The sequence below is a fragment of the Phragmites australis genome, chromosome 4 (assembly GCF_958298935.1).
Source record: "Phragmites australis chromosome 4, lpPhrAust1.1, whole genome shotgun sequence".
Taxonomy (NCBI): Eukaryota; Viridiplantae; Streptophyta; class Magnoliopsida; order Poales; family Poaceae; genus Phragmites; species Phragmites australis.
In genome coordinates, this window is record NC_084924.1 from 48,287,605 (window position 1) to 48,310,462 (window position 22,858).

Below are 22,858 nucleotides of genomic sequence, written 5' to 3' on the forward strand. Positions count from 1 at the left end.
TTATGGCTATGGTAACATGCACATAGGATAAGCACGTTCGCGTGTAACGAGTCCGTCCGTTCCACGTTTGAGAGATACTAGGATGCGATTCTTGGATATCTGGCAGTTCAAAATCATGGTTTATCTCCTCTATATTACAGGAAACGTCCTGTGAACGATGGGAGATCGACAATACCAGAATCACATTCTCTAGTTTCTGCTGCGCTCACCACTTTCGAGTTTTGCCGCCCCTCTCTTTGTCGTGCAACAGATCGAGGGTGAGCGGTGTCTTCAAGCCGACGCCGGTGATCTAAGGCCTGCATGAGGGACCGGCGATCAGGTTCTAGGAAGCGTAATCGCTTCTGCGACCGTTCGTGTGTGAAGAGTCCGTCGGTTCCACGTTTGAGAGATAGTAGGGGCGGTTCCTAGATATCTGATAATTCAAAATCATGGGTTATCTCCTCCTCTATATTACAGAAGACGTCATGTGAACGAGGGGAGATCGACAACACCAAAACCATGTTCTTCAGTTTCTGTTGCACTCACCGCTTCCGAATTTTGTCGCCCCTCTCTGTCGTGCAACAGATCGAGGGTGAGTGGTGTCTCCGAGCCGACGCCGGTGATCTGAGGCCTGCATGAGGGACCAACGATAAGGTTTCTGAGAAGCACACCCCGTGCGACCGCTCCTACGATATCTACATCGACTTGTTCGTCCGTTTCACCTAGCGCGATCCACTGTAAGTTCATCTATGTGCAATGATGATACATGTATTATGTGCTTTGTTTATCTATCTAGCATATGTTTGGGCTGCTAGTAGATTTGTTATATTGTTTTTGCGCTCGTTAGAAATTAAATTAACCTTGTGCCTGGTTAATTTTAGAACCGTTCTTTCAGTACCAACAAATCCGTCGCTCTTCCCAAGTAGTAAATCAAGAGCGTTCTCGGATCACCTGTAGACAAGGAAGAACTAATCTACTCGTCAGATTCAAAGAATAAGGTTTTTGTTCATCACCCATTGTGCACCTACCGAGTTGCTTCCAACATCTTCACAACAATTTTCAGATGTCAGGGGAAGAAAAGCCACATAACTACCATCTGCATCTTGTCCTGAACTTTCTTATTTGCGTATGACAATTGGAGAAGTATACTTGCACTTTTCCCTGTACAGTTTAGCGGATTTCTTCATGATACTGTAGCTACGCGTCCATATGTAGAAATTCCCCAGCTGCATGAGGAACAGCAAGCATTCTGAATCCAAACGTACCATGGTGGTCCTTCAGTTGAGGGAGGTGATCAAGAGATCGTGACCTTACCGCCATTGACAAGGAGACTTAGGAGAGACCAAGAGAGTTGCAGGTGTTGGCGTCCCCAAAGGGGCTGCCCTCCTCATTGCAAATTACTGGAACAATCATCAGAGGAATAGTGCCCCAGTTGCCTGAAATTGGGCGTGCAAGCACATAAAACATTATCTGAAAATCGATAATAATAAGAAAAAATATATTTGACGCAAAAAGAATCTTTCTCGTTTCTCTGTGACTGGTATCTTGCCTGATGAGCAACAAGCAATGACAAGTCCCTGAAGATGTTCTCCTGGTCCAAAGGCCTTCACAGCCACCCATCCTAGAACTGCTCCGATTAAAAATATGACTAGGTAGGTTGGCGCGCTTTGCTGTGCCCGTATCAAATAAATATTATGTTGAGCTATAGTAACAGATGACTTAGAAGTGTACTAATTTTTTCACTGTTTAAATATGTTATATCTGAGGGAGATGTTGTTTCCTCTGAACTCATATATCTAATATACATATATAAATATAAATATATATATTTGTATAGATTTGTATGTATATACATTTAGATATAGGTATATAGTATATTGATGAACAATAGCTACAACAGTAATACAAACTTTAAAATGAAATTTGTGTTTTTTTTAGTTTTAGTTTTTTCCTTTGCATTTTTATATTGTTATGTTGAGCTACAGTAGCAAGTGCCCTAGGAGCGTGTTGATTTTTCTACCGTTAGTATATGTTATCAGAGGGGGTACGTTAGTTTCCTCTGGACTTATGTATGCAATATACATATATAAATATATAAATTTAAATATATATTTGTGTACATTTGTATGTATATATTTATATATAGATATATAATATATTGGTGGACAATAGCTATGACAGTAATATGAACATAACAAAAAAAATGTGCTTTTTTCTTAGTTTTAGTTTTTTTTTTGGAATTTTAGATCGTTTCAATCGATTTATCAATTTTTATGACATTCTTTTAGAAATTTCTGAAAATAAAAATTATATAATATGTATGCATACACATACATATACATATACGTACATATACATATACGTATAAAATGATGGGACCCACCTGCTACAGTAGCTACAGTACCAGTTGGCCTGGGCGCTCGCGAATCCCGCCCGGTTAGTGTATAGTATTGATACCCATGTTTACTGGCATGAACCACCTTAACCCATCACGTTCAGCAACAACGAATAAAATCCTAAGTTATTCATTGAACCGTGTAAAGCTCGTGGAAGTGAATTCGAAACAGGAAATGATGTCCTCGAGCGTGACAGTGCTTGCCAAGCTGGAGAAGACGAGCGATGGAACGAAGGCGATATAAACAATATCAAAAAATCAAAGAGACAAAACATTCGGTTCAGTGTATTACCAAATTAAGGTGTGCACATTTGGCGTTAGATTATTGTACCTTATTGATGTCCCTGCGAGCATCAGATGTGAGGATGCTAAACGATTGGATGGAAGAAGAGCTCCGAGCAAGCCTACGAGGAGGACCTGCAGAACTGGCATCCATGCTACAATGAGCAGAGACCAGAATCTCATCCTGCTAGCCTCAATTTTTGTCTGCCAACAAACATGCAGCAAACATTCAGAATCCCCTTCATAATTCCCAGAAAGAAAGGCAGTATAACATTAGAAATAACAGAGGCGAAGCAGATCAGAAAGAAAAACCGCACCGGTCAGGGTTTGTCCAGTGACCGGGGCTGTAATTTCCACTGGATTTTGCCGGAAGCAACGAGAGATAGAGTGCCTGCAGCTCCCGGAGAGGACTGGAAGAAGGCACAATCTGCTGTTGCTGTGCAGCCGCTTAATTGTGAGGGTCACACAGGAAACCGCAGCTCGGCAGGCGTTGCCCATGAGCCATGACGCGTCAACCCTTCAAATGCCAGGTGCTTCCATGTGTGCTCGGCGCAGACAAAAAAAAATATCGTTGTTTTCTTGAGAAGCAAAAGGGTTTTCTTGTTCAGAAATGTAGGGATGAGAATCAAACAAGAACAAGACTCCGTAAGTGAATGTCATGTATCCAACCTAACCAAATTGGCGTTAGACCGAGCATATGCTTGTTTCGGGCAGCCATGCCTGCACACACTGACCCGCATGAGTTACTGCTAGAGCCCATGCCGATGGACTTCGCCGTCACAGTAGGCGTCCAGTCCATGCCTCTCAATTCTCATTACGAGCGTACTTAACACCTCGCGATCACGAAACCAGCACGCCATTTACGAAATTTCAACACCAGGATAAGTACAGTGGCCGGCGAGAACGACGTGCCATAGCGCTTCGCCGCCGAGCAGAAGTCCACGCTCACTTCGACAAAAATCTCCGACTCTTGCAGTTAATTTGCCACTGGGCCGGGTCCAAACTAATGTCGACGGGCGTTGATAACTTGACAGGGGATGCAGGAACTGGAATCGTCGTCTCCGGCCACGGTGGGCTGTCGTCTTGACGGCGTGGCCTCTGATTTTCATTTTTCCGGGAAGGAGGAGATGCTGCAGAGAACAGAGGTCACGGCTGAACTTCGTCATCAGGGGAGCGGCTGAACTGCAGAGTCGTGTCAAACCTGCGAAGAAAAGAGCAAAATCGTGGAGCGCGTGAGCTTGCGCAAGTGGCAGAGTCGTACTGCGGTGTGGAGGTCGCAAGTTTTTTTTTAAAGATAAACGGCAGGTGCTCTGCCTCTTCATTATAGAAGGAGAAGAAAAAAAAAGTACGTAGTCCAAACAGGTTCTAAGGCAGCTGGGTGCTGCCAGCAGGGTCGGTGAACCCTGATTAGTTACAGATGTTTGAACAAAAACAACCGCAAATTAAGATATTAAACAAAGCCGAGCTCGAATAGATACACAAAGCCTAACTTCTGCTACGGTAACCTCATTGCCCGGTGCCATGTGTTATTTCTTCTTTCGTCCTAAACGCAACCTTCAAGGAGTCCTCTTCGCTCCATCAAAAATACATCGGTTTCGTTCTTTCTAAATGTTCCACCAAGTATATAAGATTTTCCCCGTCTTCTCGTTTCAGTACCTGTCGCGCAGAGCAAATTTTCGTCCAGAAACTTTCTTCTGTACTAAGAAATATAAGCTCTCTTTGCCTGAGAAACAAATGAACGAATGGTATTAGTATCAGTATTAATATTAGTCAGAGTTCGCCAGCGGCGTGATCCCATTAGCTTAGCAAACACATACATCAACCAGCGGTTAATTCTGTCTCGGTAACTCGTAAGGATTGATTCGCCCCGATCCGTTCTAGACCGCGACTTTCCTCCCATGGGCCCCGGCGACCCCAGTCAAGTTGAGCTCCTCTTCACGTACGGTACGGGACCGTTCCACTGCACCGCCGCTGACAGATCAATCGTCTTCAACAGTCAAGTTGAGCTCCTCTTCACGTACGGTACGGCTCCGTTGGGTTTAGGTCCTTGTCTTGCCATTTTGAGTGATTTAGCGTGGATGCTTAGCTGCTGGGTGCACGCACATGACGCGATTTAATCACATAGCACGATCGATCGATGACCTTGCCTCCCCTAGCCGGTGTCGTCCTGCCTAGCCATTTTCACGTTATTTTTTTTTGTCTTGCTAGCTAGCAGCAACAAGAGAGGCCACCGTGTGCCGGCCGGCCGAGCACTAATAAAGCCCGCGTGCCCGGTCACCGATCAGGCCAGCCAAACCACCCCGCGCTCCCGCGCGCGCTTGACGTCAAAGCTCACGACTCCAACCACTAGAAAACGCCCTTTCTTACGGTGCTCCCGGGCCAAATCACTCGATCAGGCTCGCTCAGCAGCTGGCCGGCGCGGCGCGGCACGCACGCGCTTCGACGCGGTCGCCGAGCTAGCCCCGCGCTGATAAGAACGCCGGGGCCCGTGTTCCGTTCGCTTGCTCTCCCTGTCTCTCGCCACAACGCTCGCGCACCAACGAGAGACGATATACGTGCGCGACGCTGCTAGCTTGCGCGCTCGCGGGGTTCGGTGATTGGTTTGCTCGAGAAAGAAGAGAGAGAAAGAGAGAGAGAGAGAGAGAGAGCTATCGTCGGCGTACTACTACGCGGTTGGGTAGGAGATGGCGGGGGGAGGGAGCGAGCGGGACCTGCCGTATACGCCGACGTGGGCAGTGGCGCTCGTGTGCACCGTCATCGTGCTCGTCTCCGTCGCCATGGAGCACGGCCTCCACAAACTCGGCCATGTACGTGCCTACCACTCGCCACTGGCCCTGGTGATCGATCACTCATTTGCCATGCGCTCAAGCAACTGAATTCGTCTGTTTTTTTTTTGCTCCCGACCGGTGCAGTGGTTCCATACGCGGCAGAAGAAGGCTATGTGTGAGGCGCTCGAGAAGATCAAAGCAGGTGGGCTGCTCTATTTGCACTTTCTTGGCTTGCAGCACATGATTTTAGCGTTGATAGTCCTTACCAAAACTCGTAACACTTTCTTTTTCCAAATCAAACTTCAAACAGTACCTAGACTAGAATTTTTTTTCGAAGTGACAAGTACCTAGACTAGAATTGAAGTGGAACTGTGCTGCGGTTCAAATTTGATTTTCGTGCTGGAATATTGATAGGCTCTAGCGGATTCTTTTTTCTATGATCGCTTGCAGAATTGATGCTGATGGGCTTCATATCCCTGCTCCTCGCCGTGGGTCAAACGCCCATCTCCAAGATATGTATCCCTGCCAAGGCTGGCAGCGTCATGCTACCGTGCAAACCGAAGAAGGACGGCGATAGCGACAGCGACGGCGATGGCCACCGGAGGCTACTCTGGTACCCTGGAGAAGAGGTCAATCATCGTCGATTCTTGGCCGCCGCGGCTACGGACGACTACTGCGATAAAAAAGTATGAGCAACATTCCAAGCAGGTAAGACCCGGTATGATTGTGAACATGAAAACAAATAACTTTTCTTGTTTTCGCAGGGCATGGTGCCCCTGATCTCGGGGAAAGGTGTTCACGAGCTGCATATATTCATCTTTGTGCTCGCTGTGTTCCATGTCGTTTACAGCGTAGCGACAATGGCTTTAGGGCGTCTGAAAGTAAGCACAAGCCAAGCATACGTGTTACTGCCACTTCAGTGTGCCCGTTTCTTTCAAAAATACATGTTAATTTCGTTTCATTTGAAAAGTTAAAGTAGGCACTTAAAATTGCAGTTGGAAAATACTACTACTAATTATGTCTTAGCATGTTATTGCGTGTAGATGAAGAAATGGAAGAAATGGGAATCAGAGACGACCTCACTGGAATATCAGTTCGCAAACGGTAAGAACCAACTTTGTTTTCTGAACTGAATGCACATTCCTAAACGCATCCATGATCAGAGTGAAGCTGATACGTACGTGTGGTTCTTGCAGATCCTTCACGATTCCGATTCACCCATCAAACATCGTTCGTGAAGCGGCATCTGGGCCTCTCAAGCACCCCTGGAGTCAGATGGATAGTGAGTTCGATCACGCGCCTGTTCTTGCAGCCTACTTCAGCATTTCTTATCTACCTGCATTCTTTGGATGCTTGCTGCTAGGTGGCATTCTTCAGGCAATTCTTTGGGTCTGTCACCAAGGTGGACTACCTGACCATGCGGCAAGGCTTCATCAACGTACTAAACCTCTCCTCTCTCATTCGCCATTGTTACGACAGAATACGGCCTCTCTCATCCTACACGAATTGAACTGTTTCTTTTTAAATTCCTTTGCTTTCTCATGGAACTGGTTTTTATGTTTTTCTTCTGCGCAGGCGCATTTGTCGCCCAATAGTAAATTCGATTTCCACAAGTACATCAAGCGGTCGTTGGAGGACGACTTCAAAGTCGTCGTTGGCATCAGGTTCTTTTCTATAGCGTATACCCGTCATATACGTCGTCCTTGGATGATCTTGACACATTTGGCTGGTTTTTGCAGCCTCCCGCTGTGGTTTGTTGCCATCTTTATACTATTCCTCGATATACACGGTACGCCTTGTCCCATCTCATTCTTAGTTGTTCAACCAACATGCTTGCAGTTTGTCTTGTAATCACCATCGTCTTGCTAATTTTCTTTTCTATGCGTAGGACTTGGCACGCTCATTTGGATCTCTTTTGTTCCACTCGTTGTAAGTGTGACTTCCTCTGCCGAAAGGAGCCCAATTCAATTTGATTCAACTATAGAATAATTTTCTTAGATAATTTAACTATAGAATAAAAACATGCATATATGTCGTTGTTTCAGATCCTCTTGCTAGTTGGAACCAAGCTAGAGATTGTCATCATGGAGATGGCCAAAGAAATACAGGACAAGACGACTGTAATCAAGGGGGCACCTGTTGTTGAGCCAAGCAACAAATTCTTCTGGTTCAACCGGCCTGAGTGGGTCCTGTTTCTCATACACTTGACACTCTTCCAGGTACATGTATAATCTTAATAAAGCTACCAATCCATCTTTTATTAAGGGGGCAACAAATGGTTTACTGACATCCTTCTGCCCGACTCATGCTGCCGATTGGATCACCAGAATGCATTCCAGATGGCACATTTCGTTTGGGCATTGGTACGTATGCGACTTGTTTCTTGGCCTAAGCCCTGATGTGTCGTTCGTTCATTCACTACCAACTGACCTTGCGGTGGCTAAGTTCTTTTGGTTGCTCTCTCACAGCTCACCCCTGGCTTGAAAGAATGCTACCACGAAAACTTGGCCCTGAGCATCATGAAAGTTGTGGTGGGGCTGGCTCTTCAGGTCCTCTGCAGCTACATCACCTTCCCGCTCTATGCGCTCGTCGCACAGGTGAAGTAATCATCGATACAATCTCTGTAAATGCTCTTGAAAAAAAAAACTTAGGAGCATAGGATCATGTCCAAATCCAACCTTGTATGTTGATGGTTGCGTGCAGATGGGCTCGCACATGAAGAAGACCATCTTCCAGGAGCAGACCGCTAAGGCGGTGATGAAATGGCGGAACACGGCCAAGGAGAGGGTAAGGCAACGGGACGCAGGGTTCGACGGGTTGGTGAGCGGCGACACGACGCCGACGTCGCCAAGCCGAGGCAACTCGCCGGTGCACCTGCTCCACAAGCACAGGGGGAGGTCGGAGGATCCCTGGAGCGCCCCGACTTCGCCGAGGCGGGAGCAGGAGCTCGGGGACATGTACCCGGTGGCCGAGCAGCATGGACTGCACAGGCTAGACCCTGAGAGGAGGAGGGCGGCCTCGTCGACGGCAGTGGACATCGATATTGCCGACTCTGATTTTTCGTTCAGCGTTCAACGGTGATGGGAATGGGACAAGTTTCTGTAACATGTTTCCTTTTTCTGTATAGCAAGCACAGGAGGAAATATTGACACATTAGGGAAGTTTCGTTTATTCAAATAATAATAATAATAAAGTGGATAAGTTTGTGCAACAGATCCTCTCTGAAGAAACTTTCAAAGGAGCATTTCACAACACCTAAACCTCCCTCTTCTCTATAGAAAAAGTAAACAGCGGTTTTTCTCATTACATTCAAGAAACTAATGTACAGCTGCAAAAAGGCTAGCTGAAAGAGCTAACAATGTGAACCTGGATGAATCTATTGAGAGCCATCAGCACTCACACTACAAGAAGAAAGCTAATCAACAAATACATAGCTTTGTGAGGAGAACGGTTGTACACTATATGAATCTGGATCCATCATATCTAACCAGATAAAAAAAAAAGCACGGCAGCACTCATCATCCATGGGTTAATCAGCTTTTGCACGAACCCTTCTCTTGTGAACAACTATTAGGACAAATGACACTACCATTCCAATCAAATGCCCAGCAACTGCACCACAGGTGACACAGATTGGCCATTCCTAAGAAAGATCAAAGGAAAAGAATAGTAAGTAGCCAAAGGGACGTGGAGGCAATTACAGTAGTCAGCTGTAAAGCCCAGCAAAGGAATTATCATCGTTGTGCCACTAAATACTTTACTGAAAGTAAGACCTATGATTTAGTTTAGAAAAAAAGGGATCATGATATCAAGTAGTTCAAAAGCAGCAACATGCAACAGTATGTTCGGCAAACCAATGAATTTCATGTCGCAGCTCTCAGAAATTTCAGTCAGGTAATCAGGATGGTAATTTTACCAATTACCCAATTTCCATGAGAATATACCAATATGGGCAGGTACTGTTCCTGTTTTAATGTTGTTCTAAAGAGCTACTGTTTCAGTGGTTATGTTAACTACTAAAAGTGCACAGGCATATCCATACGATCATGCTTTTTTTCCATGGCTAGGTGTTCCAATATACTGCACAAGATTCAAAGATGGCATCTTTACCTGCCAAGGTCTCTCCCAGTCAAGGGGCATAGGCCAAGTACCGAGCCATGCTCCTATTACTGCTCCATGACAAGGTGCAGAGATCACGTAGTTCATAACATCAGTTGGTACGAAATAACTGATATGTAAAATATACGATCAATTAGAATGTCAGGCCGCAGTCGCTGGACAGTACAAAAAAATATATCTTGGATGAACTTCTAGCATTCAGAGTTTATGAGGAGTCAGGAACATACATGGAATGAGAAAGCATATTCTGCCAATCAGTCTTGGATGCTCCGAAGACACATGCTGCGGGAACAAACTGCAAGGTCATGCATTAGCTTGCTGTTCCCCGATTTCCCACAGTTATATAGTAAATATGAAGTGGTAACTCGATGTCCAGAACTGCCAACACAAGACTGGCAAAACTACTAGTTCTACAATCTTGTGAGCAAGTACTCAAGTGCTAACCTTAGTGCAAGTAAAGCAGAGGAAATCACACTTACTGTGAACAGGGACATGAGAAGTGACCAATAAGTTGTTGCTATCCAGTACCTGCAAATGCACGACCCCATCAAATAAAGGACTGCTAGTATCTATGAACTGAAATATCCTGGTGCATTATACTAAAATCAGATACAGGATACAATTACACAGAAAGAAGTACGAATGCCAATCCTAGTCATGATTAATCAAAGTTCTTGTCAGACTACACTTACTTAATTCCAACTGGTGCACCAAGAACAATTGCTCCAAATGCATTTAGGAACGCTCCTGCCAGATAACATTGTGTACAATAAGATTTTGTGTTTTTTCTTAGAAAAATGAATTTCCATAAGATCAAGGAAATGAAAAGAGGAAAAATAAACAGATCCTAGATAACTAAACAGTTTGACTGTTATTCCACAAGAGCAAACTGACTTTTTGACCGTTAGTCCACAAGATCAAACCGGGTGGTATTACTAAGTAGTGAGTACTGACTAATGACTCAGATTTCCAGCATGGTGCTGTTCATTTTTTTAAAAGAAGAAGAAGAGAGTTATGTCATAGTGTTGTGTTCATCATCATAGCTAAGAAGCCTCATCAAAGCTAAAATGCAGTCAAGAGAGCCAACCTACGGGCAAGCCGAGCAATCCTCTCGCAGCCGCCTTAAGAAACTGCAATAACAGAAAACCCAATCACCCAACTGTAAAATCTGGCATCGAAATTTAAAGAAACAATTGAACGAACAGGTCGCACGCGATCCGCACCGAGCAGCATTTGGAGTCCCGCCGGAGATAGCTGAACACAGCGATGACAACGGGCGCTTCACAGACCTAAATGAAGAAGAGAAGCTCAGTTGGAATCAGAAGAGATGGAAGGATGGGGAAGTCGAAGATGCGGCAGCGGCGAGGTGAAATGAGGGGACGGGAAGGGGAGTGAGAGTACCACGAGGAGGCGGAGGGCGAGCGCGGGGTCGGAGACGAGCGCGCCGCGGCCAGCGAGGGAGTGGGCGGCAGCGAGGCCGGCGAAGCAGAGCACGTGCACGGCCCCGGCGGTGAAGGCGCTGGCCTGGGTGGCCTCGGCGCGCATGGCGGGGCCGCGAGTGGGGAGGTCACCAGAAGCGCGCGGAGGTGGACGCCGCGGCGGCGTAGTCGCGCGTCGGTGTCTTCCCGAGTGCAGCCGGTGGGTCTTCTCGGGCGGAGGCGGGTCCGGCCGGTTGGGTCTTCTCGGGTGATCGGGTCGTTTTGGGTTGGTTCCGTCAAACCGTCCAGTCTCCACCGCGCGACGGGCTAGAGTCGCAGAAACAGGTCCAGATCGGGGGAAAAAACGGACAGAAACCCCGAAACGATCGGAGAAGATTCCTTATTTAAATAGAAAGATATAAGGTAATTACTCCTATATCATTTTACAAAATAAACTTACTTATTTGTTATTATTTTATTTTTATTTTTTCATCATCACTATAATCCATTTAATCTATAAAAAACATATTTAATTATACGGGAGAAAGATGATAACCTCGTGCACGGTTACCGGCAGTAGTGTTTCAATCATACCCTTAGAAAAAAGAGCAGACCGCTTCTTCCCTGTTTGTTTTTTATTTCTGTTTTTGTTAGAAGCATAGAAGTTAGAAGCTCAAATAAATAAGTTTGTTGAAAAATAATTTTTAATAAGATAGAAACTTGCTTCCTGCTTCTGAGAAAAATAAATTAAAAATAATTTTTTAAGAAGTAGCGTGTTGAGAATTTTTTTAAAAAATTCAAATAAAAATAATTTTTTAAAAAACTAAAAACATAATTTTTCAAAAAAAACAGAAACAAAACCCAAACAAACAGACTCTATTCCATCTCGAGATCCAACTTAGCACTGCACCCATCACCGGTAACTGGGCCTGAGTCCGTCATTTTTTTAAGAAGGAATGTGTTTTTTCTATAAGTAAAATAAAATGGACTGCTGTGTTAATGAATGAAAATTAAAATCATTGACCCGGCCGGCCGCGCAGCCTCTCCTCTTCTCAGGCAGGCGCAGGCAGAACCCGAGGGTTTAAAGCGTCTCCTCCCACATCTCGCCGCGAAGCCAACTCTCCGACGCGATCTGGCTAGCGGAAGATGGCGACGCCTCCCCGCCTCGCCGCCCTCCTCCTCCTCGTCCTCGCATCCACCGCGCGCGCCGATCTCGTCATCTCCAGGGCAGATCGGAGGGTCAGTAGTGTCCTCGTCGCCTCTCGCGCTTCAGATCTCGGAGTCTTGACTCCCATCTCAGCCCGCCTTAGCTGCCTCGGATCTAACGCTGCGCGGGTTCTTCTCTGTCGTTGCAGGTTGATCTGACTTCGCATATCGTTCGCGTCCTCGCTTCCCTCAAGGTGTGTTGCTGCGCTCTGTTTCTCTAGTGTTAAGTCGTTTCTCGCTGAAGGACTGTTGCAACCTGTTGAACTCCCGTCTCATAGTAATTTGCTACTTTGCTGTTTGCATCGTGTGACTTCGTCTCATTAGCCTTATCCTGAATAAGATGCTGCGATTCGTCAATGAAGTTAGCATTTCACGGAGTGAATCCTGCACATGTTCATGCCTACAGGTCTATTCACCAGTGTCCAAATTACGGTTGCCAAAATTTAGATATGTCCAGTTCTCTATCCCACGAAATTCGAGCAGCTTCTTTTAACCAATTTCTAGTGGATGGTTGTTCGGCTATGGTTTATGTATAGGCATCAGTGTTTCACTGTATCGGCAATACCTGCTATGAGTCCTAAAACCCACAACGGTAATTTGGAACCTTTCTGTTATAATAATGACATGTCTCAGGCAAGCGCTCATGTCTGGATGGAATTGAGCTTACTCATGCATGTGTGATATGTTGGGATTTTGCTGTTACACTAGAACTTACACAGTCCCCATTTTGTTTAGGTTGAAAATGTTGGCCCAGATCCTGTCGCTCAAGTTTTAGTGGCTTTTCCCAATATCCAAGCCAAGAACTTAGCAGCTATAAGAGCATTCGGTACTGAAGGAAAACTGAAGGGTCCAAGTACTGTTCTGCCGATTGAAGTTGTTCAACCTTCTGGTGCTCCCCCAGAACTAAGGTTCTTTTCAGCATTGTTACCCAAACCTTTGGAAAAGGGGAAAAATCTACATTTGGATGTCCTGACTGTATTTACGCACTCACTCCAACCATTCCCAGAAGAAATCACTCAAGCTGAAGCGCAACTTGTTGTCTATCAGGATAGTGCTCACTATCTTTCACCTTACCCTGTTAAGGTACAGACACTTACTATCAGATTGCCTGGCGGAAGGGTTGAATCATACACAAGGCTTCCAAACGCAAAACTTGTGGATTCAGAACTAAAATATGGGCCATTTGAAGATCTTCCCTCGTTTTCCTTCTCACCTGTGATTGTGCACTTCGAGAACAACAACCCTTTTGCAGTCGCAAAGGAAGTTATAAGGGAGATAGAGATATCTCACTGGGGAAATGTGCAGATTATGGAACACTACAACATTGTCCATGGTGGTGCCAGACTTAAGGGTGAATTTTCCAGGTTCTCCTTTCTAACTTCTGTTTTAAGTTTTAAGTATCTCAACTTGTAACTAGAGAGATAAATTATTGCCAGAAGTAACTAATTATCTGTTCCCCTTGCAGGATTGACTACCAATCCAGGCCTTACGTAAGAGGGGTTTCTTCTTTTAGGCATCTTATTGCTAGACTGCCTCCAAGGGCTCACTCTATTTATTACAGAGATGAGATTGGTAATATTTCAACATCACATTTATGGAGTGATTCTAAGAAGGTACTCTTGTTATTTATCTCAGTTATCAAGGTTGTTTCAATAACTCTTGCCGAATAGTTTCACAAATCAAGCTTTCTTATTTCAGACCCAGCTGGAAATTGAACCAAGGTTTCCGTTGTTTGGCGGGTGGCAAACAACCTTTACCATTGGTTATGGTTTACCTCTTCAAGACTTTGTTTTCTATTCTGATGGAAAGAGGTTTCTTAATATCACATTTGGTTCTCCAATGGAGGAAATTCTCATAGAAAAGCTTACTGTAAAGGTATGGTGTGAGAGTGCATCGAACAAATATCTCCAAGGAGATAAGCCTTTCCGTTTTCCCCTTGTGTTCTACATTTTGATCTACGAGTTCCACTGTTCCACAATTTAAATCCTACTAGGCATAACAACTTGCAGATGAAGTGACCGTTAGTTGTTTGGAACTGAATTAGAAATTGGCACTTTTTTTTCTAAATTTTGTTACCTGTTTATGTTGCCTTTCATGATTTCATCCCATAGTGTTATCTGCCAGTCAGAATTATCACCTTATTGCCTGAGCCTTAGATCAGGAATGTGAATAAGTTCATGCAGGCATCACTGATTAAGTGATGTCATGCTATTATTTTTTCATATTCCTTGACTCTTTGTAGTGACTGTATTGCTTTTACTTTCAATTCCCCCTTGTAAGTTTTTTTTATTGGACAGGTTGTACTACCTGAAGGTTCAAAGGATATTGAAGTTTCAGTTCCCTTTCCAACAAAGCAGTGGCAAGAGGTGGTTTCTCGCTGAATGATGTACTGAGCAAATTTCTGATCCTATTCGAGGATTCATTTATTTTTATAACAGCAGTGATCTGTGGTGCAGGTGAAGTATTCACATCTTGACATTGTTGGAAGACCAGTTGTTGTCTTGGAGAAGCCTGATGTTATTCCAGAGCATAATTTGTATTTCCAGGTTTGTCTTCAGATTAATTATTGAGTGATTTATTTGGACACTGTTTTATGAAAAGGATAATATGTGCTAAACCCTTAATCCAACCAAATAATCTGTAAAGAAAATGAAGTACTTGATCTCAAACTGAGTTAAATTGTTTTTTATTGATAGTTTGAGACGTATGAACCAATGCGAACTTGTTTGCTGATTCCTTTGCAATATGCAGGTGTCCTACAGATTCAATAATATATCCTTGCTCAGAGAGCCAATGATGCTGATTACTGGATTCCTCCTCCTGTTTGTGGCCTGTATTGTTTACATGCACACTGACATGTCAATCTCCAAGAACTCTCCTTCTTATTTGGCCAAGCTGCAGTGGGACGAGGTAAATGATTATTTAAGATTCCGAAAAGATTTCAAGGATCGATGGCTTGCTGAAAACTGTTTTAGATCTGCCTGTGATTGTCTTCCTTTTTTTGCCTCTTGTACTATGATATTTTCTTATGTGATGTCACATTCACCGCAGAGCACTGGGCATAATACTGATGATCAGTTTACAGACCAAAATTAAACAGTGTTCTGAATATATACTTCACAGTGGGAATAATAAACAGGTCAACCTGAACTGCTGAAATTATTTGTGGGGATGATATAATAGTTAGGGAAGCATTGAAACACTGGACATTTCCTCAAATAATAATCCCGTCTATTATACTTCCACTAATGTGTGATGTTGCACGGGAGCCCATTATGCAGGATTAGGTTAACAACTATTGAGAGAACTGACAAGAGTGAAGGCTTAACCATTGTGGCATTCGTGCAGCGAACTGTAACTATGAATGGATTTACAACCTTGCTAGTAGGGGAGCCCAAGTTTGATAATTGACCAGAGTTTTGAATAAGTCTTGAATTACTGCAGTATGAACGTCTGTTATTATTTTGATCTTGTAGGAACTGCCTTTTATTTTCTGCGGTGCTAATTTCTGCAGTGCTAATTTCATACTTTCCGGTACAGGTACAAGTCACTGTTCAGAAAATCCAGGGCATCTTTGACCAATGCTTAGCGGTTCATGATAAACTGGAGGTCTCATTGCGTGATTTGTCTAGAACAGGAGACATTCAGTCTTGCAAGGCAGCTCGTAAAGCTGCTGATGCACAGTTTAAGGAGCTATCGAAAGAGCTGAAGCCACTGTTGACGTCTCTACAGTCATCTCCCCAGTCTTATAAGATATGGCCAAAGGTTTGTTGTTATTATTAACCAAACATATCTTGCGTTGGGCATACCAAGAAATGAAGTCTAGAAACTGGATTTGATACTGGTGTATCTTGGCATGTCTCAAGTGATTTGAATATAAACTTCCTTTCTGCATGTACATTAATAGTAGAGGTTATCTTGGCATGTCTCAAGTGATTTGAATATAAACTTCCTTTCTGCATGTACATTAATAGTAGAGGTTCCATTTTGTTTGCTTTCTGATGCAGGTCGAGGACTTGATTGTAAAGGAGAGAGAGATGCAGGAGAAGCTCATGACAAGGCATTCCACAGTTGTCGACAGCTTTGAGAAGAAGCTGCGTGGGCAAGACATAGAGAACAGGATTGCTTTGCAGCAGCAGAAAATTGCTGCCCTGAGGCAAGAGGTCGAATCTCTTCTAGAGTACATTAGCGAGATTTGAGCGAATCTGTGGCATCATATATCTTTAGTGATTAGACTCAGCTGGTTTTGCCGCGACGTTGAAATCCAGTACTTCGATTGTGTCGGTGACCATCGTTTTCCCCTTTGGGGTCTGGAAATTGCAACGACCATGTAACATGATTAGGCACTGCAATCATTCTGGAACGGATTAAATTTTGCATCTGATAAAAATGCCATACGTAACCTTTACCTTTTGGACTTCGTTTTGTTTATGCATTAATTAGCTATCCAGCTAAGTAAAAAATTTGACGTTGGCAAGCAATTTAAAGAGGGGAGGGAACGAGCTCGTGTCTCACACAAGAAATCAGTGAGAAATCCAAGACGGAAGACTTCGCACGGGGTCGCATTGGGGTTGCTGCAGCGTCTTCTTCATGCCGTCACCACCATGGCGTAGTTGCGCATCCCCTTATCTTGATTCTACTGCAGGCCGGGGTCGTTCCTTGTAGATCTAGACGCGCATCCCCTTCTCTCGATCCTATTGGAGTGTGTTTGGTTCACGAAATGGGGTAAGATGGGAGGATGGTGGTTTTTATTTTTTGGTGTTTGGTTTGAAATTAATATGGAATAAGATGATCTCTAAAATGAATAAATATGTCCCTTAGATTCGGCACGAGTAGATAAAAAAAAATCACGGATGGAGCCATCCCGGTTCGCCCCATGGCCCACACGTGAGTCTGACTTGTTTCATTCGACCTTTTTTATAAATTCAAAATTTATAAAAATATGTTTTCTTACATTAATTTCTTACTAACTACTCCCTTCGGTTATAAAGACAATGGCACAGTCTTTGAGGTATAATTTTGATCACTATTTTCGGTAAGAATATATTTGTAAAACACAATAAAGTTATGGTATTATGAAAATACTTCTTGAAATAAATCTATATATATGATTTTTATATTTTTCTACTCTATATATTATATAGTATTTTGATACTCAAAGTTTTAAAAGTTTAATTGAAAATTTGTCCAAAAATCATGTATTCGTGACCGGATGATGTATCTTCTCTCCGTCATCACCTATGACATAAGGAGCATTACGAGCCACCTTAATAGTTGTCTGTGATCCCCATCAAAGCTGACTGACTGAGGCTAAAAAGGAGTTTCACATGTGTGAAACTGAAGAGGGTTTGCTTTTTGGCAAGGATCACACTGCTTTAATTCACGATTCTTTAGGATCACATCTAAAGAGCAGTGATCAGTAGTTTGTAGATTCTCTTTACGTGACCTACTGTAACGAAAGCTTGTGGCGTGCGATCTCGAGTTGGTGATGAATACCCTTTTCTTTTAGTGCTAGGAGGTTTAATCTTATTTTTTGGATTTACTGCTGCATCGACATCTCTACCTTTCCTATCATAAATCAATTACTCCGTCAAAAGTTTTCAGGAAAGTTCACAAAAGTTTAGCTAGTCTTTCATAGCCCCGCTGCATCGCACTAGAAGTGCCTGTCCATCAGACCATTACAACCTATTTCAACGAGAATATGGGGTGCCAGTTTTAGTTTTGTGACGCTACTTGTTATATATTATTTTTTAGTTATAAATACTTATCGTTTTGATTAAAATAGTTAAAATTTTAAAATTTTCATCGTCAATAACTTCTAAAATATTTAATTTAGAAATATAAAAATCACATGCATAAATTTATCTTAAAAAATACTTTCATAATTATAATTTTATTAATATTATAACTGTATATTAATATAAAAAATAATATTTAAAGTTACATGTAAAAAAAATAAAAACAACAAATATTTATGATCAGAAAGAATATAACATACTACATGATTACACGAGGATATCATGTATGAATGGATCGTTGCTTAGATCGAAACCTTCCTCTCGCAAAACTTTTCTTGTCAGCTCTTCTTTGGGGCTCTCACAAACAAACTCCATTTGGCAGAGAAGTGATGCGCAAGCCAAGAACCTCCTCTGCTTCTCCTTGCACCTTCGCTGCCTCGGATCGAACAGAGTTTGCGAAGCCATTTCTCCCTTTTTTCCTGACGCACGCTACGCGAACCACATCGATCGATCAGGCAGGCGCCACGAGTTACCTGCAGGCAGAAACTTCCAGATTCCTGCCACATCTATGCTACTCCCTACAGTCTCTACAACGATCGGTAATCGGTTGGATGATTGGAGCATCGACTATGGAGTTTGATTGATTGATTGATTGATCGACGCAACAGCGGCCAAGCCTGTCCGTGCGCCCATCACGGCAACGGCAACTCTACCCTACCGCGACTGCAACTCAAGCAGTCGCTAGTGCGACTGCAAGCGGTTGTCGGATGCGAAGCAGGTGATCGGGGCCGCACGGAATACTGCAGTAGTATTGTAGCAGAAATACTATACCAAAAATCACTGTGGCAGTTGGCACTGTATCGATTTATCTGCACTGTTCATCACGGAGCGGCCAAGAATCGGTGCAGTCGCAGCGATCCCGTCGCCTACGATAGACGGGCACGAGCAGACACAAGTACGAACCGAGGCAGGTGACCAAACCGAGCCGGGATGACGCACGGGTAGGGTTTTATTTAAGGTAGCAGAAATTTATGGGGCCACCGATAAATTAATTTTTTTTAATTTATTATAATTTTGTCAGCGATAGATAAATTTTTGGTTAAAATTTAGAAAAATAGCTCAATTTCTTTTAAAAAATAAAATTGATTTGTCTCTAAACCATTTGATATAAAAAACTATATATAAAATAGAAAATAGATTATAGTTAGGCAGGATCGTGGGGTGATTTTTTCCCAACTCATATGGAAGATGGGAATTTTAAGAAAACAAAAAAATTAGGTGGTAAAGAAATTTATTGAGCCCCGCCTACTAAAAGGAAATATAGGAATTTTTGGAATGTATCACTGATAATTCTTTCCCTTCAAAAGAAGAGACACTATTGCGAGGTGGAATTTTTAGACTCTGGTGTTTTTCAAAAACATTTTTTACTCATGAATATATAGGGAAACAATGTCAAAAAATATTTTTTTTCCGATGCCACGATATTTGACGACGTGGTTGAATAATACGGTGATGTGATAATCGATATCATGATAATTATCATATATGATCTTTCAAGTTAAAAGTAAAGATCACTAGCACCATACTAATTATCACGTCACCATATTATTCAACTACGGCGTCAAATATTATGGCCCCGTAAAAAAGATATTTTTTATATATATTGTTCTTTAGAGATCTATTTGTAGAATATATTTTTGAAAGGGTTAAAATGTATAAATTCCACCGATTGCGAGCAATCATACCGTCCCTCCGCGAACCCCAGCCGTCCGTGTACCCATCAGGCCATTGCTCCAACCTCCCCGCCCCCTGATCCCTTTCGCCTTCCCCTGCCACCCCGCCCGATCCGGCCAATGGCGTCGGCGCGGCGCTTCCTGCAGACCAACTCCGGCCAGTACCCCACCCTCCCCGCCGCCGAGCCCCCGGACCCGCTCGCCGTCGACTCCGACGTCGTCGTCATCCTCGCAGCGCTCCTCTGCGCGCTCATCTGCGTCGTCGGCCTCGCCGCCGTCGCCCGATGCGCGGGCTCCCGCCGCGGCGTTTCCTCCGCCTCTCAGGGCGCGGCCGCGGCGAGCAAGGGGCTCAGGAAGAAGGCGCTCCGCGCGCTGCCGAAGCTGGCCTACGAGGACGCCCTGGCGGCCGCTATCGCTGCGCGCGGGGGATCGTCGGCTGTGGCCGGGGGGGAGAAGATCCTGGCGGAGTGCGCCATCTGCCTGTCGGAGTTCGCGGAGAAGGAGGAGATCCGCGTGCTGCCACAGTGCGGGCACTGTTTCCACGTCGCGTGCGTCGACACCTGGCTCGGCGCCCACTCCTCCTGCCCATCCTGCCGCCGCGTTCTCATCGTTGATGCGCCACCCAAGCTGCCGCCCGAGCCCAAGCGGTGCCGCAAGTGCGAGGCCGCCATGGAGGAGGCCTCCTCCTCGTCCGGCGCCAGCGGCGACGGGGCTACCGGTTTCCTGCCTTAGCTTGATCTGACAAGTGGGTCCCGGTTGACGCCGGTAATGTTTAGCTGCCACTTCACCCTCTGTGGCCCACAGGTCAGTGAGGTATTTCGTTCCACTACACTGGAGATCACTTGTTCGTTCTCTGTTCTCCCCGAGGATTTGGATTCTGGTGGTATTGCAGAGATGTTGATAGGTACCAGATTATGAGGTTGATGCTGTAAAATTCACTTTTATCAATCACGTTGATGGGGAAGAGAATGTGGGTTAAACGAGTCTGTACATACTTTGTTCAAGAACGGGTGAAAACATCATAGGGACTAGATGTGAAACTGAAAAGCAACTTTCCATGTGGAATTTTACTTCGTTTGTTATTGTAATAACATTTTCTTGAGAATATTTAACGTGAGCCGCATTTAGATTCTCAATAGCGTTCATTCATTAGAACAACTGATGTTAATGTCACTTAGCTCCAAAAAAAAAAAATTAAGCCGGAGCTACGGGCAAATGGAGGGTTTTTGGTTTAGCTAATCTTATTCTTATTTTATATGAAAATAGATATTAAATTATTTTATTTTATCTTACAAACTTCAGATCATGTATAAATCTCGGAGCAGAAGCTCTATCAAATATGATCTTAAACAGGAGCAAAGTTAGTGTTCTAAATATCCGAGTGTATACTTCAATATATCTATATTTAGATGTACATATTTGAAACTATATGGTATATAAAAAGTAAAATTAAATTGCTAATAATCAAAAAAAAAATCTCCTATACCTATGCACTGAGGTGGGCTACCGTAGCTTTGCCCCTACACTTAGAGCAGACAAATGCTACTTGTTTCAACATACCACAGGGCCTTGTTGGTCCGAGGCTGCTGCTGAAGTTCTCTGTTGGCATCTGACAATTTAGGATTAAGACTCGAAATTTCTAACCCCCTGATCGCCTGTGATTTTTCCCGGAAGCAAATGTCGGTGGATTAAGAGATCGTTTATTTTAGTTATGGATTGTGGATCGTGAAAAATTGAAGGATTAAAAGTTAAAAGTTGTTTAGCTATCTGGATTGCGAGGTTAGATAACGGCTTAGGTTTTACAATATCTATAATGACTTTAGTTTTTTATTACATATTTTTCCTATTTATTCCTTTGTAGTTATTTTAAAAATATAAATGTTTTATACGTATTTCTATTTATTTCTTTGTAGCTATTTCTCCAGCTTATGCCTTTAGCTTAATTTGTGGATAAGGTCGGTGGTCAGTGGGGCCTACTCGGCAGTGTGAGAGAGGGTGGGGGTGTGTAGATAAGACTGGTTGGGCTATTGCCCATGCGACTCACAGAGAGAAAGAGAGACCGAAGGGAGAGAGGAGGTCGGAGCGAAGTAAGAGGGAGGCACCGGAGGGAGAAAGAGAGGGGTGGTGTAAGAAAATGTTTAAATAGTATTTTAATTAATCATAAGGATGATTATTTATTTAATCACAACCATAATGATTAATCAGAATACCATCTCGGTGGTTCCGGCACGTATTTTATGCTCAAGATCGGAACACATGTCTTTCAAAAAAACATCACAATAAATTTTAAAAAAGACTGAGTAATTAAATTATATTATAAGTTCTTAAGTATTCAACTATTTACACAATTTACAACAACAGAAAGCTAGGAGGATAAAGAGCAATTCACCTACTAAACAAAACTAGAAAATAGGCAACAAAAGATTAACATCCATGAACCAACAAAAGCTAGGTAAAATCATATACCCTTAGGCTCCACCTAAAAGTCTTGCTACATGAGTAGTTTGCACTACTCATTCCCACCATCTACATCGACGGGCGTGAAGTAGCGAAACACAAGCTCCTTCTCACCTTTGAAACTCGAAAGAGCAGAGTGAGTACGAAGATACTCGTAAGACTTAATCCATTGTGGATACATATAAATAATCCGATTCTAAGGATTATGTATTTGAGTCATTAGCAAGGAGTAGCCCATAGGGTTAAGTAAATTCATATGCGTAAGAAACCTAACATATATGTATGAGCATCTAGACTTAACTCGACTCACATCTACCTCGCAACATCAATTTGCACATAAATGTAACAAGAATCATCTCATGTACTCAATAATCCTCAACAACCAAACCTGACATATCATGCTATATCCCTAAATTTGAAAACTTCGATGCAGATGAACAGAAGTATGCTCATAACCGAGAGCGCAGCAATTCGAATTGTTCTTACACCCTGCATGGGAGTACAACTTTACCAACACGACCTGAGTCCATCCTCTTGGCCCCCGAGACAACCTTTCTCCTACCTGGAACTACTCACTTACATATGCCCCTATGGCAACGGGGTTACCGCGAGCGTGTCCCGGACACTTTTGGCTCCCCGCTACCTTACTTCTCATTTATTTTTCTTACACATCATAAGGTCGTAAGGCAAGCGTTAGCACTGCGTATGGTACTCAGCGCATTCGTCCATTATTCGAATATGTGGTTGTACGGAAAGTGCTAAA

The 22,858-nt window shown here is 43.5% G+C and overlaps 4 protein-coding genes and 1 long non-coding RNA gene across 5 annotated transcripts; 3 read left to right on the forward strand and 2 right to left on the reverse strand.

The window, feature by feature from the left end:
• Nucleotides 1-2,430: 2,430 nt before the first annotated feature.
• LOC133917004 (uncharacterized) lies at nucleotides 2,431-3,547 on the reverse strand. The gene is made up of 3 exons (XR_009909560.1): nucleotides 2,974-3,547; nucleotides 2,706-2,860; nucleotides 2,431-2,495 (listed from the first exon to the last, which is right to left on the reverse strand). It is a non-coding gene; the product is annotated as an uncharacterized LOC133917004 (long non-coding RNA).
• Nucleotides 3,548-4,981: 1,434 nt separating this feature from the next.
• On the forward strand, nucleotides 4,982-8,635 carry LOC133917002 (MLO protein homolog 1-like). The gene is made up of 14 exons (XM_062360921.1): nucleotides 4,982-5,463; nucleotides 5,569-5,626; nucleotides 5,875-6,110; nucleotides 6,189-6,305; nucleotides 6,468-6,528; nucleotides 6,621-6,706; nucleotides 6,788-6,862; nucleotides 7,000-7,088; nucleotides 7,164-7,213; nucleotides 7,313-7,353; nucleotides 7,470-7,643; nucleotides 7,752-7,787; nucleotides 7,893-8,021; nucleotides 8,128-8,635. Exons 1-14 carry the CDS (start codon nucleotides 5,341-5,343, stop codon nucleotides 8,503-8,505), a joined length of 1,653 nt encoding a protein of 550 aa, XP_062216905.1. The 5' UTR covers nucleotides 4,982-5,340; the 3' UTR covers nucleotides 8,506-8,635.
• A 38-nt stretch (nucleotides 8,636-8,673) lies between these two features.
• LOC133917003 (uncharacterized) lies at nucleotides 8,674-11,264 on the reverse strand. The gene is made up of 8 exons (XM_062360922.1): nucleotides 10,945-11,264; nucleotides 10,767-10,832; nucleotides 10,631-10,673; nucleotides 10,236-10,290; nucleotides 10,023-10,071; nucleotides 9,771-9,838; nucleotides 9,535-9,652; nucleotides 8,674-9,067 (listed from the first exon to the last, which is right to left on the reverse strand). The coding sequence occupies exons 1-8, from the start codon at nucleotides 11,086-11,088 to the stop codon at nucleotides 8,954-8,956; spliced, it is 657 nt and encodes a 218-aa protein (XP_062216906.1). The 5' UTR covers nucleotides 11,089-11,264; the 3' UTR covers nucleotides 8,674-8,953.
• Nucleotides 11,265-11,985: 721 nt separating this feature from the next.
• LOC133917005 (dolichyl-diphosphooligosaccharide--protein glycosyltransferase subunit 1A-like) lies at nucleotides 11,986-16,580 on the forward strand. The gene is made up of 10 exons (XM_062360924.1): nucleotides 11,986-12,200; nucleotides 12,317-12,361; nucleotides 12,903-13,531; nucleotides 13,633-13,780; nucleotides 13,866-14,042; nucleotides 14,465-14,533; nucleotides 14,624-14,713; nucleotides 14,919-15,077; nucleotides 15,708-15,932; nucleotides 16,175-16,580. The coding sequence occupies exons 1-10, from the start codon at nucleotides 12,108-12,110 to the stop codon at nucleotides 16,364-16,366; spliced, it is 1,827 nt and encodes a 608-aa protein (XP_062216908.1). The 5' UTR covers nucleotides 11,986-12,107; the 3' UTR covers nucleotides 16,367-16,580.
• Nucleotides 16,581-19,643: 3,063 nt separating this feature from the next.
• LOC133914526 (probable E3 ubiquitin-protein ligase ATL45) lies at nucleotides 19,644-20,772 on the forward strand. Its single transcript, XM_062357626.1, has one exon. It carries the CDS (start codon nucleotides 19,759-19,761, stop codon nucleotides 20,368-20,370), a length of 612 nt encoding a protein of 203 aa, XP_062213610.1. The 5' UTR covers nucleotides 19,644-19,758; the 3' UTR covers nucleotides 20,371-20,772.
• Nucleotides 20,773-22,858: the final 2,086 nt, after the last annotated feature.